This window comes from Mercenaria mercenaria, chromosome 19, assembly GCF_021730395.1.
Source record: "Mercenaria mercenaria strain notata chromosome 19, MADL_Memer_1, whole genome shotgun sequence".
Classification (NCBI taxonomy): Eukaryota; Metazoa; Mollusca; class Bivalvia; order Venerida; family Veneridae; genus Mercenaria; species Mercenaria mercenaria.
The window spans coordinates 45,336,021-45,353,458 of record NC_069379.1 but is presented as its reverse complement, the minus strand read 5'-3'; the positions used below and the strand labels follow the sequence as shown (position 1 = coordinate 45,353,458).

The 17,438-nt window shown below is 34.4% G+C and overlaps 1 protein-coding gene and 1 long non-coding RNA gene across 2 annotated transcripts; one reads left to right on the top strand and one right to left on the bottom strand.

The window, feature by feature from the left end:
- Window positions 1–9,342: 9,342 nt before the first annotated feature.
- On the bottom strand, window positions 9,343–13,388 carry LOC123542632 (E3 ubiquitin-protein ligase TRIM71-like). Its single transcript, XM_045328559.2, has 2 exons — window positions 12,814–13,388; window positions 9,343–10,873 (listed from the first exon to the last, which is right to left on the bottom strand). Exons 1-2 carry the CDS (start codon window positions 13,155–13,157, stop codon window positions 9,427–9,429), a joined length of 1,791 nt encoding a protein of 596 aa, XP_045184494.2. The 5' UTR covers window positions 13,158–13,388; the 3' UTR covers window positions 9,343–9,426.
- A 1,900-nt stretch (window positions 13,389–15,288) lies between these two features.
- LOC128550945 (uncharacterized) lies at window positions 15,289–16,938 on the top strand. The gene is made up of 3 exons (XR_008368577.1): window positions 15,289–15,433; window positions 15,996–16,133; window positions 16,799–16,938. It is a non-coding gene; the product is annotated as an uncharacterized LOC128550945 (long non-coding RNA).
- The last annotated feature ends 500 nt before the right edge of the window (window positions 16,939–17,438 follow it).

Genomic DNA, 17,438 nt, shown 5'->3' with positions numbered 1-17,438 from the left:
TGCATATTTCTCGAGTCAAATTTAATGCTGGCAGATTATTTTTCTTGCATACCGTATTTCACAAATAACAGATAGAAATACTTACTTTGTAGCACTCTTTCTTATAGAAGAGCGCGGGAAATTAACGTCCAATTAATTATACACATACAAAGCACATTGCTGTAGCATTTCGTTTCAGAAAACTTGCAGCGTTGTTAAAAGGTAGTATATCTTACTGGGTACTATAGTTATTGGTTTAAACAATATTTTATTCATATATATTTACAACATGAAACGTTACATAGTTACAGCATGAAGGATTGAGTAGAAAGCCAAGCTTATTTGCCTTTGGTTTGGTTTCTTTTCCACACTCAAAAAAATAGAATAAACAGGCTGACGAATGTCTGAAATGAGACAAGGAATGTTATTTCATTGGCCTTACACGACCTGTCGCTTGTAGTACAAACTTTGACAAGAGCTGAGCTGGCCTCAAATGACCATTGCTGATTGTTATCAGTCCAGTATTTATACATGTATTATATTCAAGACCAAAAGCTGCCCTCTCCCCTCCACACACGCCGCACAATTTCAATCTGCAAAACACAGTGATAAAAGATTTTAGAAGATAATGTAATTTTATAGGCGTTTGGAAGTTTTTACAGCCATTAAATGACTTTCTCTCCGTGTTCACGACCATAACAAATTTGATTTAAAATTCATACAAGCCTATCAAAACATGATTTTCTGCATTTCGATTTATACAGACAATGTTAAAATGCTTTTGAATCACCGTGATAGGAAATTTAATGACATTTTATGATAGTCTAACAAAATAATAATATTATCTATTGATAAGCTGTTTTAATATTCATGACCTTATGTGTCATGTAAGGTTAAATCTGGTCACATTTCAAAGGACTGTATTTGAATATAAACGTATAATGAATTACTACATGCAACTGATGGAACCGCAACAGTCCGCTTACTTATCAACTTTTCACTGAGTTGTCGTTCCATAGAATTATTTCAATTTTTCTGTTTCAACTTCCGGTAGCTTGCTGACATTTTTTATAGGTATACGTTAAACAACGAAGCCAAACAAAACAAATAATATCGGAAGACAAATTATTCTGATTATTTGCCGCGAAATGAACTCAACTGATTTATGATAATTGGAGAGCGGAAAAGGTTTCCAAAACTTATATGGAGATGCCGGGGATCGAACCCGGGGCCTTCCACATGCAAAGCGAACGCTCTACCACTGAACCACATCCCTGTATTATAAGTATTAGGCAACGTATTTTTGTCATAACTTATCAACAAACTTATTTTGTAATAACTGTATAAAATGTTATTACTTGGTCTCTTCGCCCTTTATCAAAATAACAGGTTATGAGTAGGTTGGATTTTACGGCGAATCGACACAAAAAAACCATAAATCAAGAGGTTAGATTGGAAACGTTGATTGAAAAATATTACTTAAAATCATTTTGTTAATGTTATAAGAGGGCGAGGATAATTGAGGTGAATTGATATTTTGTTTTTGTCGATCTTTTGACTTCAAGTATTTTTTCAATCGCCTGTAGTTCAGTGGAATTTCGTTTTCTTTCAAAGTCTTGAATTCTAGAAGTTCAAACTCCCAGTTATTCCCGTCCCTTACTTAAATGGATACAACAGGAGCCACCAACACACCCGGTGTGGAATGACATTCTTTTCAAAACCAAATAAATAGTCGCCCATTTATGGTATCGAAACGAGATCGTCCATGTTTCAAACCAGAGCAATATTCAAGCACAGTTTGGCTTTTTGCTATGGTGATGACTATAACAGTTCACAACATTTTCAGCTTTTTTCTTTATTCGGAAAAGCATTTTGTCTTTACGTTCTGAGGCACATCCCCGATACATGTGTCAGAGGATTTTATATCTTATCCATCATTTATAGTCGCACTGAAACCGCTATTTAACGCTTTTTGATACAGTTTCATTTTTGTAAATACATATTTGTATTTCAAACTTTATTCAACACTGTCCCGTTGTGCATAACCTTACTTTCCGGACAAACATTTTTTCTCAGTTTACCTAAGTGAACTAAGTTTAGTTTTTTTTACCAAACCTAGGGTTAACCACGAGCTTTCAGTTCCAATGATTTTATTATTTGATGGATTTACCAGCATGGAACCTATTATATAGAATGGAATACCTCAGCGAGATCTAAGTGCACGTTGAAAGCTTCCCTAGTTCACTTCTTTCAAATGTCAGATTCGCCTGATTGGAGATTTAAGTACATTGTATATAGAAATTACAGCCAGTGCAACTGTATTGATTTATGGATGGTGTATTATAAACTGTATAATTTAACATTACTTATTTCATTATTTTCAAGAGTCACTGTTAATACTGCCGGACCAAATTCTTGTTATCCTCCACCGGAAATGAAAGTACTCATAATTCAGAAACTATTTTAGCTAGAATCACAAATACTAACATAATTATTAATTAGCGCATTACCTCTGCTTATATCTAGTATTAACCGCCTTGTGCCATCCGCCTTGATTTGGTAAAAAAGTATCATCGGGTTTGTTTTACTGAACTTAGTAACCTACTGATGGATCTTCATGAAAATTTACACAAATGTTGATTCCACCAGGACGGTGAAGCACGCACAACTTTCGTTGTAACATGTAACCCTTAAATTGTATCATAACCATAAATTCAAACATAGCATAATATTACATTTATGGATCTTTATGAAAGATGAAATTAAAAACAAAACAAATATAGGTCACTATAGTGCCATGGTGCATGGACATATTTCGTCAGGATCTGTTCAGTAACTGCAGTTATTGCCCTTTAATTGTTTTGATATTTATAAAGTCCCGCATATCAAAGTAATCACAGAAGTTCATAAAGGAGTAATCAAAGAGGATGTGGCTCAGTGGTACAGCGTTCCCTTTGCATGTAAAAGGTTCGATCCTCGGCATCTCCAGCTGTATTTCTTTAGCTCAGTGGCGCATCTATTATCATTTCTGTAGCGTCAAACAACTCTAGGTCCTAGATATGTTTTTGAAACAGGATACTGTTTTTATATATTAGAACAACAGAACGTGACCGTTAGCTAACATACTAGTGACTTTTTTTCAGGAAAAATAAACAATGTCAGTTTTTAATTAAAATATAATGTATAGAAAATCGTATTTTAATGTTAGTAAATTAATACAAAGAAGTTCTACGTCCGCGAAAAAATTTCACAAGGGTGTAGTCCGGGTGAATTATTCTTGAAGCGTATAACAGATTTTGAGTTTATTAATTTAACTAAAACACGATTTTGCTAAACAATATTTCGTTTCAATTATGCCTATTACAAAAAAAAAATGTAAGATATATTAGCGCTATTTCTTAGTCGCAGCAGGAACATTGACGTCATCGCTCGTTAACGTGACGTATTTTTAGCGTAAGAATTTATTCTAGGTTGCTTAAAATTCGGAGAAGGAAGTGCTCCTATGTTTACTCTTTTCCATTTTGTATTGTCGTCTGCTTTAAGTATAACTGCATTATATACATACTAAGGGACACAACACTGCTGTATCAGTAAAACTGTTATGACACTGAGTTATTGTTACTGTGTTATAGAATAGGAATGTTTCATTGTTGGCGTTGTAGATTAAAATGTATTTACACGTTTGAGAGTGTTATTCGTAGTGGGTGTCGAACCCTTACTTGATATTTCCTGACAAATATATGACAACTACATATCATAATTTACATATACATAAAAACAAATGTCCCCGATCTCACATTTAGATTTGTTACAACGAGGTCATAAAAACTGGTAAAACAAATTTCTCAAGAAAGACAGCGGAAGAAAAGATTACAAAGTACGTTTTCTTGAAGATTACAAAATCAATTGAGTATTTGCACTTAAACCACCATTCCGTTCATTGATATCTAATTTAGGCTTCAGACGACAACATAAATTTGTATGAAATTGTGGTATGCTTTCTGTATTTATGGTCTGTATTTATCGTCTCGAGGAACTCTTGCCTGCTGTTCCTAAACGTTTGCTGTGGACAAGGCATTTCTGTGCAAGGCTATCAAAATATTGTGTTTTTTTCAGCATTGAACGCAACCAAGTCAAATAATAACAGACTTTGTTAAATGTGCCCGTAACTCTCTCCTACCTAATATACCGCTCCATCACCGCTACCCCTCCTCCTACTGTCGGCCTAAGCGGTACACTATTTAGGACAAAAGGAAATAAGACTAGGTCTAAAATTATTTGTTGACTACACATAAATAATTCATCATTATTTATAGCTTGAGAAGGTAAAAAGAAGTTCTGTGTTCATTTATATCTTGAGCAGGTAAGAAGAAGTTCTGTGTTCATTTATATCTTGAACAGGTAAAAAGAAGTTATGTGTTCATTTATATCTTGAGCAGGTAAAAAAGAGTTCTGTGTTCATTTATATCTTGAGCAGGTAAAAAGTAGTTTTGTGAAAAGAAGTTCTGTGTTCATTTATATCTTGAGCAGGTAAAAAGAAGTTCTGTGTTCATTTATATCTTGAGCAGGTAAAAAAAAAGTTCTGTGTTCATTTATATCTTGAGCAGGTAAAAAGAAGTTCTGTGCTCATTTATATCTTGAGGAGGTACAAAGTAGTTCTGTGTTCTTGAAATTATGTTATAATCTGTTTCTTCCATATTTTTCCTACAAAAAATCCAAAATTCCTTTATTCTAAGACTTTTACATTACCCATTTGTGACAGCCGACAAAATGCCTTTTTTCTAAGACATTTATATACGTTACATTACCCATTTGTGACAGCCGACAAAATGCCTTTATTTTAAGACTTTTATACACTTTACATTACCCATTTGTGACAGCCAACAAAATGCCTTTAGTCTAAGACTTTTATACACTTTACATTATTCCTTTGTGACAGCCGACAAAATGCCTTTATTCTTTGACTTCTATACACTTTACATTACCCATTTGTGACAGGCAACAAAATGCCTTTATTCTAAGACTTTTATACATATTACGTTACCCATTTGTGACAGCCGACAAAATGCCTTTATTCTAAACTTGTATACACGTTACATTACCCATTTGAGATAGCGGACAAAAGAGTCTAGGACGAAATGAAAGCTTTGTCACTTTGAGTTAAACAGTGCTGTGTCCAGAAGCGGATGAAAATAAAAGGATTTCCACCAGGAACAGTTATTATAGATATAACCATTGTAGAGTAAACATTATGAGAGCCCTTGATCATGGTTATCACCCCAGTTAATAATTAAAAATTCATATTCATTGCAATAAAAGTCTTTCCGCTTCTCTCCATGCGCGCCATGCATTTTCAATATCCAGAACTTGCTGATAAAATCAAGTTTGTTAAAGATAGTATCATTTTATAGACGTTTGATTTTTAACAGTCGTTTAATGCATTATCGTTCCTGTTAACGACCGTATTAGATTTTATCTAAAACTAATTTAGGCATATAAAAATATCGTTTTCTGCATTAAGAATAAGATTGGGTTCGGAATGAAAGAAAACGTAAACCGAATAACTCATTTTATGGTAGTCTAACGAAATAATCAAAATGACATACAGATAAGTTTTATGTCGGCTTCTTTGCAAATGCATAGGTCTGAGGCAGACTATAACCGGCTCTCAGAAGATTGTTAATTTTATGTAGAACATATAGCATTTCGTTTACTACTGTGTACCGTCTAGTGACTTTAGAAATAAATTATATGAAATAAGGCAGTGTCTCGATGGGGAATCGTTGCAATCCGTTAGCTTGCCCCAAAAAATATGCGTTTGTATAAATTTAAATGTAGATTTTGAAATAAAAAACAATAGTGCATATATTTGTACTGATATGCAAAACGTTGCGATTTGGACAAGTTACGTAGATGCTTTCTATGCACAAGGAAAACGAGTATTCTTCAAAAAAAAAAAGAAGAAAGAAAATCCGAAGTCAGACGCTCTGTGCACGTGCGGAAGACCAAATCAAATTGTGATATTTGACCACACATGCCCAAAGAATGCTACAAACTACAGAACCTAGTAGTTTCATGTTGATATTATATGGATTTAACGCTTTGGTTGATATTTAACATAGGGAGTCTATGATAAAGTCCAAGTAAAACGTAACCATTAAATCGGGTATCATTCCGCAATGTTTCGATCATGCTGCATATATAGGGACAGGGTAGGCATTAATTCTCCATAACCGAATGTACACACGTATTGAACGTACACCATAAAACCTAAGATAAACATAAGTACATCCAATAGGAGACAATCTGTTGTTTGCAGGCATATGTATGAATCAGTGCGACACGAATGACTCCTTTTAAGGTCTGTGAATTTTAACTGTGCTTGGAATCAACCAGTCAAAAAGTGCAGTTTCTAGACTGGTCACAAAACCCAGCTTTATAATCTAGGGCCCTGAAAAGGGTATAACAGTCCCGCTGAATTCACTGACAACCTTTTAGAGACGTCGCCCATACGGGTCGTCGTTGATGAATATTAGCAATCTAAAATGCCAACAAAGAGGGTTTATTTTTCTTTATTACTTCCATTACTTGTCGTAAAACGACTAGATCGTACCTACGTCAAAGACAAAAACAGGATATGTGAAGGCTCGAAATAAAATAGGTAAAAGGTATTTTATTTCACCTTGTTATAGGCCGTGAGAGAAATTTCATTAAAATCTACGTTGTCGAAAATGTTCTATTCGCAAAAATGTTATGATTTTTTCCATATACAGACCCCCATTATAAGAAGTAGTCATTCACCTCTGATTCATGTGGGGAAGTTGGTAGTTACTTGCGGAGAACGGATTTGTACTGGTACAGAATCCAGGAACACTGGTTAAGTTAACTGGCCGCCTTTACATGAATGAAATACTGTTGAAAAACGGCGTTAAACCCAAAACAAACAAACAAACATTAAAAGAATTGCGTGAGGTCCATTTTTCAATTTAGTCAGGCAAAATATCAAGTAATCGACGATATCAATTTTATTCGCTGATCTTTTTACTATTGTTTGAAAAGTCTTATCAAATTCCGCTTTGTACAAAAAAGTTCGATCCGAACTTTCACAACTACCTAAGTAATTACTCTTACCGCTGCTAGGGTCGAAATCACGGACAGTGTGACACAACTACCTTAGTAATTACTCTTACCGCTGCAAGGGTCGAAATCACGGACAGTGTGACACAACTACCTTAGTAATTACTCTTACCGCTGCTAGGGTCGAAATCACGGACAGTGTGACACAACTACCTTAGTAATTACTCTTACCGCTGCTAGGGTCGAAATCACGGACAATGTGGCACAACTACCTTAGTAATTACTCTTACCGCTGCAAGGGTCGAAATCACTGATACACCATATGTCAGGGTATTGCGATTTAAGTAAAACTTATAAATAACAAAAAGATACTGCAGTTTGAATATGAAGGTACATGAGACCTACTTTATTATCGACAATATTACATAGAAAATATTACTTCTATGTAGAAATACTCATAAACCGATAATATATGTCATTGTAAGTTTCTCACCTATATAGCGCGCAAATGGTGACTGACAAAGGGGAGGCTAATCTAAAAAATAACGAACAACCATGTGTTTTTTGTTTACTCCTTTGCAGAAAGTTATCTGAACTTCTTATGATAATGCTACGCGTTTTATTTTTTGCAGCCTTATATCAGTGATAAAACGTGTAAATACACAGACACATCTACATCCATAAGGGGTAATAATCGAAGACTTGATGGAAATACAGCCAGAAATTTCTTAAATATCGGCATTGACCTTCAGACTTTTGCTAACTTATAGATGCCAAATCAAGAAAAGAAAAAAGACAAGCCCAAGTCAAGAATCAACCCGTTAAATGATTAAAATGCTTCATTTCAAACGCTGAATGAAAAAAAAATCAATAAAAACAATCTATTCTTATGATTTTTTCAATAATTTATGAACTATCAATGACTGAGTTTCAATTTATTCTGAAGAAATATACAACAATAATTTCCTGGTATCTTAAAAAAGACACTATTTTTTGTTGTCGTATAATTAGGGGTCAGTGCCTTTAACTCTAAGCATGCTGGAAACGATTGATTCTACCTTTGCGACCAGTGTAGATCATGATCAGCTTCCATATTCATCCAGTCTGATCAAGATCTGCACGGTTTGCTATTCAGTCATAATCTTGTGGGAAAGCACCCTTTTAATAGTAAAGGGGTAAGTCCAAAATGAAAGACGGATATATTCATTATAAAAATGCTTATTAAAAATGACCACATTTACTGTTTACCATACGAGGACCAAAGGTGGAGTTCCAGCAAAGCAGGCCATTCGATCGTTCCGAGTTTTTACAAATTAAATGAAGTAGGATGTACCATAAAACTTTATACGATGCATTCAAAGTTGTTTTTTTTTTATCCGTATTTTTTTTATTTATTTTTACAGCATAATTCCAGTAACTTTGTGCTGCCTTCAGATAAATTAATGATGTTAAGATTACTTTTAAAAACAGTGCTGTGTTCAAAAAGAATAGATCAAAATCTATTTGGATTCATATATTTTTCATGCATTTGGCTTAACATTCTGTACTCAGACAGACTAGAAAGCAAATGTGCATCATTGTTGAAATCTTTCAACTAGTGAATAAATTAAATATAAAATGAGCCGTGTCATGGGAAAACCAACATAGTGGCTTTGCGGTCAGCATGGATCCAGACCAGCCTGCGCATCTGCGTAGTCTTGTCAGGATCCATGCTGTTCGCTAACAGTTTCTCTAATTCCAATAGGCTTTGAATGTGAACAGTATGGATCTGACCAGACTGCGAGGATGCAAAGCTACTATGTTGGTTTTCCCATGGCGCGGTTCAAATCATGTACCTGATCAATTTTATTTCAGCCATGCAGTGGTTTCTTTAGGGACGTTTCTTAGACCATACATTTAGTTAGGTGAGGAATTCCCACTAATCATACCAATTTGCACGTTTTCTCAATATACATGGGCATTTATTCAATCACCATAACTACACAGGCTGGTTTGAAGATACCAAGTTTCACAAGCTGGTTTGAGATACCAATTTTCAATTGTATCTTCACTGTTTGATTCAATTTCATTTCCATCCAGCGAATCCAGGCTTTATCTACATTTTCTCAATGTAAGGCGCCAAGTGAACGTTTGTGTGCGTTGAAATTTCAAATCAAACTTTAAGAAAAGCATGTTACAAACTTACATTCAGTTCAATATACCACCTAATGTCAGCAAAACAACGTGATAATACTTCACGTTGAAAATATACAGAAACAATCATTGGATACATGATAATTAATGATATACAAAATTCAAAATTTATTGTAAATAGGTAAAATGATATCAATATCGATTTTTGTCAGAGGTCTTCTTTTGATTCCTTACGCCCTATTTCAAACTGAATACTAACAATTGATTTGATTTGAAACAGGAGACCAATACACTCGACTGCTTTCTGTCATAGTAAATTGCACAAGGATTATCGATACCATCTTTCATTCCCAAGATCACGTCTATCTTCTGCTGCTTAGGTTCCAACTGAACAACTGTGTTACTGCTGATCCCGCAGATAAACACCTGACCTTTACCATCAGTACATATACCACTAGGTTGTTTCAAGTCCCTGTTGCTGAACGTGTTGACTACATTACCAGTCAGATCCATCATAGTAATGTTATCACTGGGATAGCTGGTAACAAGAAGATGCTGACCATCATCTGTGACTGTGATGTATAATGGAAGGGAAGATAATCCACTTATAGAATGATGTAGCTGACCAGCGTTGTTATACACTTCTATACAATAGGAAGCTGAATCACGTGAATCACCACAACAGACATACAGTTTATCATCAACATAAACCATTCCTCTACAGTAGTTACCTGTACTGAATGATCTCGTCAATGTCAGTTTCTTTTTTACAGATATGTACTGAACTTTCTTAGCATCACACAGAGACACAGCAACCTCATCAGAACCAACGTTACATATACTATATGGACTACCGGGCAGTCGTAGAGAATCGAGAAGTTTATATGACTGATCTAGTCTCTTCAGCTTATCGTTGTTGTAATCAACAATAAGGATAGTTCCGTCTGGTAACTGACAGATGTCTGTTATATGACACTCTTCAGAATCAGATTTCTCATTTACATCAAATTTACCATATAGCTGTGTTTTGTATATAGGAAGCGGAGCACGATTGTCTGGGGACGTCTGCGAGGATGACGTAGATGCACGTGACTGGCTGACATGTCTGTCTGTGGTTGCTAGTGAAAGTTGACCAACGTTTACAGGGATTTCAGTAAAGGTGCCCAAACCTTCAAGTGAACTAAGGTATGGCTCGATTTTCTGGTCGATTCTAAAGTTAATAGCATCTTTCCGTACGTTCTTCGAGATATTAAGAACTTCTTGCATAGCATTACGTAAGAATTTCTTGTCGGCTTTGACTTGTACAAAGAGGTCGCACTCATTATCTCCCTTGAATGACTCTAGCTGCTTCAGCATGTCCTCAGCTGTTGATTTCATGACGGTAAGATCTTTTGTATCTTGTTTGCAACTGCTTACGATAACTTCCGCTTTATCATGTAAAGCATCGAGAGTTTTTTGCTCCAGGTCATCAAAGTACTTATTTACTTTCTTTCTAAAATCAGCAATAATTTTCTTGACATCTTTTCTTTCATTCTCGATACGAGAAATATCAGCTTTCCGGTCTGCAAGAACTCTAACGGCATCGTTCAGGAGCGCACGTGTTTCTTGTTTGATAGTTTGGTACTCTTTGCTGTTCTGTATACCCTTTGCCGCGTCTATCAAATGCTCGGTTTCAGCACAGTTGCTGCAAATAAAAAAAATGCACAGCGTTAGAAGCTTAAAACAGAAAGTTATAAATAAAATATGTAGAAGATCCTTTGGAAACATACAATGAATCCAAGTTAAACAATAGGTGAGTCTGTTCATTAGATGTAATGAGCAACACTCATCTCATCACGCCCCCTGGGCACCCGAAAACCGGAACTCTATTTTGCATGTATTAAATGGAGTCCATAATCCCAAAGGGCCGGAAAAAAGCCCACCGAATCCAAGTACGTGCAGCTTTTTTACTGATAAAACATGTCATTGAGGTAATAACTTTATATACAGCTCATGACTACCATCGGATAATATAGATATTGCTTGAATTATTATCATTGGTAATATTATTGTGCACATTTATTTACATTAAACAAAGTAGAATAGTTGATAAAACTTTGAGAATGTATATAATATTAGTTAGGTTAGGCAGTGTGTAGTTGACATAATTTGGAATTAACACTACAAGTGAATTCTTCATATAGTGCTGAATCAAGTAATCGCTCCAAACATTATAGATTAGTTTTTTATTAAGGTGGTCAAAACTCGAACTAGATCGACAAATCCATGAATCGCGCTAACAATTCATGTTTAATTTGCCGATCCTATTCTGTCGTTCATTTCGCATGAACACCGAAAATATCTGGTTCATTTCTTGTATTTAAATTATATTTCCTTCTAGTTGTAAACAAGATTATTTGATAAATTGCACACATTTTGTTGTATTCAACACTTATGTTAGCTTCCCGGCTATTCTATTCACCAAAGGAAACACCTGTGACGTCATCTAATGAACGTCATCTAATGGACGTTCTCCCTGACTATATGCTGACGTCGTCAAAACATCGGCTTGTTATCATTAAGCAGCGTTGACGTAACTTTCGCGCCTTTTCTTTGTTTTTCATACGAAATGAATGTAATAATTTTCAATGGAAAATAAAGGGCGAATGTAAATATATAAGAAATGAAATGATTTTTTTCGGTGTTCATGCGAAATGAAAGACAGAATAGGACCGCAAATTAAACATGAATCGCTATCGTTGATATATATTTAGACATTCATTCTTTTAGTTAAAACCATCATTTATTCGGTTTTACTTCAAATTTTTATAATCTATAATATATAGTGTCTAAATGATACATTATAAACGCAGCTTAAGTGATATTTGTTTAACGATTGAATTGGCTCTACCCTTTTTTGACTTTTCCATGTATTGTTAATTATCTAAACATCACATATCTACAGCAATCTTGCTCAATTGACCAACAATCTAAATTTTATTACTAAATCTAATTTGGAATGAGTGTAACAGTTACAAAAGGTTCTTTGTTGTTGAAATATTTGGTCTGTGGTTTCTAATTCCTATGATGACACTTTGTTGTGTTTATCAATTGTAAATGTGATTTTAACATAACTTTTTACTGAAGGAGGGTTTTCGCCAGAGTTGATTGAAGAAACGACGTTTCCCATCCTTTATTAAAACAGGCTTATGCGGAACTATCTTATACTAAAATGATTAGACTAGCTCCTAGACTATATCCTGATTTTACATTTGTATGACTGAATGTAGTGAACTGAGCCAGTCTATATTCTATGTCCAATAATTTTAACATCTCTGTGAAAATCTTTGAAATAGACTGGATTTTGTCTCTATTTAAAAATGTTAAATGCTTAATGTCAAGTATTTACTGGTAATTGTTAAACGATCTATGCTAATCACTTATTGTGAAATGCGACTGAATAATAATTGCCAAACTCTGATAACTAAGTGCTTGTTTAAATTAAAATTAGATAATAATAGAATTTAACATTGGTCATTTAGCATTTGGGAATTACTGTGGCGCACCGACCTTCAACAGTTCAATACACTTGCCTTCCATATATTATATATCAGTGATAAATTAATTAAACGACATTAAACATACCTGTGTTCGAGAGCCTTGCACGAGCTACAGCAGACGACATCATGGTCTCCGCAGTAAATGCTTAGGAGCTCACCAGGATGTTTTAAACATCGCTTCGTTGGAAATGAAACAGGTTTAAACTGTGTAACTGTCGCAAATTGGCTTTGGTCCAACAATTGATGAGTCTTGTTCAGCGGAAACTTATTATGATGTCTTGTACAATTTACGCACATATACACGAAACAGTCTTTACAGTACCTAGCAGCTTCTAGGTGTTTTCCTTCGTCCTGACAAAGCGAACACGGGAAATCATAAAACTCTTCATGTCCGCCTTCTATCGTTCTTGATAAACCACCGGCAGCCATCTTGAATGTCCTAAATATCTGTTAATATCAAATCCAAAAAGATTCTATGTCAGAATACTTTTAAAAAGTTTAAAAGATATTACGACGTTTTTTATTCCAGATATCTTAATTTTAGCCAAGTGAAAACAGTTTAACATTTGATTTAAACTTTAATAAAGTAGCTTTAAATACAATTTAGACTGCAAGATAACTTCCTTCTTCTTGACCTAGTACTCGACTTTATCAGATAAATGGGTGGTTGAATCTTGTTTGTGTAAATCCAAATGGAATGATCCGTTTTAGGTAGTATTATTTAGTGCGGTGGTGGGTTTTACCTAAATAAGGCAATGTAAATCATGGTGATTTCCCTTATCTCCAGACGAGTCTATATTATTGACCTTTCATATGTCAAAAGCAAACTAAAAATAAAGTTTAATACTGTAATCACTAGGCAATGCATGTATACAAATGTATTGAAAAAGTCCGGATTATTTCGTACAAAATTTATTTGTCATTCTACATAATGTCGATAATTTTATGTGAAAAGTCATTGATGACTATTGTTTTTGTTTTTATTTTGTTGTGGATTTAGCATGTATTTATTGTGCAAAAGTAATGCATGCTTTTATTTAAATGCTTGAAAATATAATAGATCTATTAAAGTTTGCATGTAGACGTGTGTCATTTGAATGATGTACAAATGTATTCGAGTAAGACCTAAAAATAACAGCACAAAAAAATTTTTTTTAGCCTAATTAACCTGCTAAATGATAAAAACTTATCTCAAATCACCACATTATTGCTTTTTGATCACCCAAAGTTACTTCTTGTTTTTTCACATGACAAGGAATATAAAGAATCCTGTCATTTCAAAGTATTAGACCTATCAAATTACATATTCGCCGTATGTGATATTATGTATTGTTTGATTTGTATTGTTTGATATGTATTGTTTAATATCTAAATATTTATGATATTTATTGTATGTATGATATATGATTATCTGTATGATATCCATTTGATATCATACCTATCTTATCTTTCACTATTGTTATTATATGTTTTAGACCCAGACATGTTACACGCCTTGAGTGGTTTGATAGTTGATAAACAGTTATTTATGTGTTCAGAGACATTAAAGCCCTGCTCCCGTCCTACCTTTTATCCTTGAATTGTCACTGAAAAAGTATGAAAATCCGGACTAGGAACAGTGGTGCCTGTCAAACTAGAGTCTATTTTATATAAATTCTATATGAAATACCTGTGGTTATGCGTGCTAAAGTGTGGCACGTGGCCATTAACTGTTTCCTATTGTAAGCATGGGTTGCATACACACAAAAGAATTTGAATAGCAGCGGAGCAGGGCTTTAAGATATAATAGAGTAACATTTAGTGATAGTATGTATATGTAAAGTGAAAGATGTTTAGAAAGACTGTATCATGATATACATGATGACATAATATGATGACTTTAATTTACCATACAAGTGTTACAGAAGAGTATACTAAAAGCAGTAGAATCCCCGAACTGTGTAGTTTCGTCACTACTAGATCTTGTGTCTACAGTAACAACTGGAGGTAAAATACTGTACAAGAGGACTCCGAAATGACTTGAAATTTATCAAAAGAAATTCTGTTCATGACATACTGACTGTCATATTGACTATTCATTTTGACTGGATATATCCATACACCATGGTATGGGAGACAAATGTCGCATGCACATGTATGCTAGATCCATTCGAGTTACTTACCTTGATCCAACAATCTTAATAACAGCCTAAAGGACATCTTTGCAAAATTAGAATTTAGGCAAAGTTTATACATACATCATACTGCAGCCACCAGCGCAGGATTCTGACAGACTCTATTGATACCTTATTTTCCCTTTTAAAGGCTGCAAAACTCTTAGTGTTGTCTACATTGACTTATTTCAGCTTTATTATCGCAAATCTGTTGAACTTACTGTTACTTTCACATCCTTAAATAGCAGATAAAAATTAACTTTATGAGTGGGGTTTGCCGCTTTTGTCGTTACACGTCCGCTTTCTGAATTATCTTTCTACTTTTTGAACACTGTTACAACATTGACACTCCGGCTGGATATTTCTACATCTGAATTTATATTATAACGGACGGAAGTAAACAGGATATAGTTAATTGATAACTAGTAATCATATTCACATCCTTATATTGCAAACAACACTTAGACAACACTTAAACATGATAATATCTGACCACGTATTGAACCAATTTTAAATTCACTTTATCCGTTGGATGTTGTTAGCGTAAGACATGTGAGTACTTTTCAAAAACATAATTCAATACCTTTAAATCTCATTTTTAATATGAATTTTTGTGTAAATTAAAAGAGTAAAAATGTTATTTTATATATGATTTGTAATTAGAATTGTGATAATATAAACTGTAAGTACTACTTTATTTTACATCTTACTTATAAATATGAATTGATTTACACTGTAAACACTACTTGAGAAAGTATCATAATGTATATAGAGCTGACGCAAGTGTTTGGATACCAACTAGTCCCTCTGGGTTCTACGAAAAAACACACACACAAAAAGACACGCACACACACACACACGTTAACGTTATTCTAGCATAGAGCGTGTAAAGCGGAAAAACAATGAATATTTTGTCAAATAACCGTTATTAAATGTACATAAAATGCGCGAGAATGTCAGCCTTGTTTGAAGTATTTCTTTAGTTATCCGTTATAGGGCCGTTATATATTTACGCTTTAAACGGAACGCGCATATCTAAAATGGTGTTTTAACCGTACACGAGCGCGAGAATTTCTCTGCTCTGTTTCAACACCTTTTTTAAATATTATTTCAGGGGTCTTCAACATTTACTCGTGGTTGTTTTGATACCTACTTGTACGTCACTGTCCCTTCAACACGTAAATGAAGAATGGAACTTGTTCAAACTGAAGTACAACAGAAGTTTTACATCCACTGAAGAAGAAAATTACAGGTTAATTCTGATCATATATTATAAACTTGTTGACAGAGTAGCTTGCCAGTCAATAGTCAAAGTTATTGCCTGTGGTAAGAAGGTCCGAGTATTGGTAGTTTTGACTATTGACTGGTGAGTGACTTCTCATTCAATAGTCAAATATATTGCCCGAGATACGAAGACCCGAAGGTCAGTAGTTTTACTATTGACTGGTCAGTCATTCAATAATTGTTCTGTTACATGGAATCAGAAATTGATTTTTAGTATTTTCTTTTTATTTTTTATTTATTTTTTTGTTATTTAATCCAGAAAAAAATGTCGATTAGTTAGATTGGTCATATAGCCCTAACTATGGCCTGGTGATTTATATAAGGGGCCACGTTGCCCGGAGTGACACGGCTTTCAACTGCATTTAATGTAGCCACTTGCCACCACGTAATACATGTTTCTCCATTTAGAAAATGTGGAATTGTTGTGTCCATTGCTTTATTGCATTGTCTTTACACATTTTTTCCAAATGTCACTGCGACACGGTTTTTATCTAATATACATTTATTATAAGACGATACGAATTAAAATGCTTTTAGTGAATTCAACATTCATGTAACTCAGTAACCTGCTGCTATCGTTTGTGTAGAAGGTCCGCACGTGCATTCGTATTTTCTGTTGTTGTTTTGTTTTAGGTTCTCTGTTTTTGTGAAAAATCTGAAGACGATCATTTTACACAATACGGCTGCCGACAATGGACACTCTTCATACTGGATGGGAATAAACAATTTTACTGATTTGTACGAAAGACCCGTGGTGACATTTCAACTTCATTATTTCACGATTTCTGCTTCCTGATTTCACGATTTCCACTTCATGAATTCACGATTTCACGATTTCCACTTCATGAATTCACGATTTCCACTTCACGAATTCTCGATTTCCACTTCAAGAATTCACGATTTCACGATGGTGAAATCGTGAATTCATGAAGTTGAAATAGTGAAATCGTGAATTCGTGAAGTGGAAATCGTGAATTCGTGAAGTTGAAATCGTGAAATCGTGAATTCGTGAAGTGGAAATAGTGAATTCATGAAGTTGAAATCGTGAAATCGTGAATTCATGAAGTTGAAATCGTGAAATCGTGAATTCGTGAAGTGGAAATCGTGAATTCGTGAAGTTGAAATCGTGAAATCGTGAATTCGTGAAGTGGAAATCGTGAAATCGTGAATTCATGAAGTTGAAATCGTGAATTCGTGAAGTGGAAATCGTGAATTCATGAAGTTGAAATCGTGAAATCGTGAATTCGTGAAGTGGAAATCGTGAATTCATGAA

Bases quoted from the DNA above. Each gene is read 5' to 3' on its own strand.
- LOC123542632 (XM_045328559.2), bottom strand. From the start codon at position 13,157: ATGGCTGCCGGTGGTTTATCAAGAACGATAGAAGGCGGACATGAAGAG. The intron at 10,874-12,813 runs GTATGTTTAATG...TTTTATTTGCAG, and splicing joins TGCAAGGCTCTCGAACACAG to CAACTGTGCTGAAACCGAGC.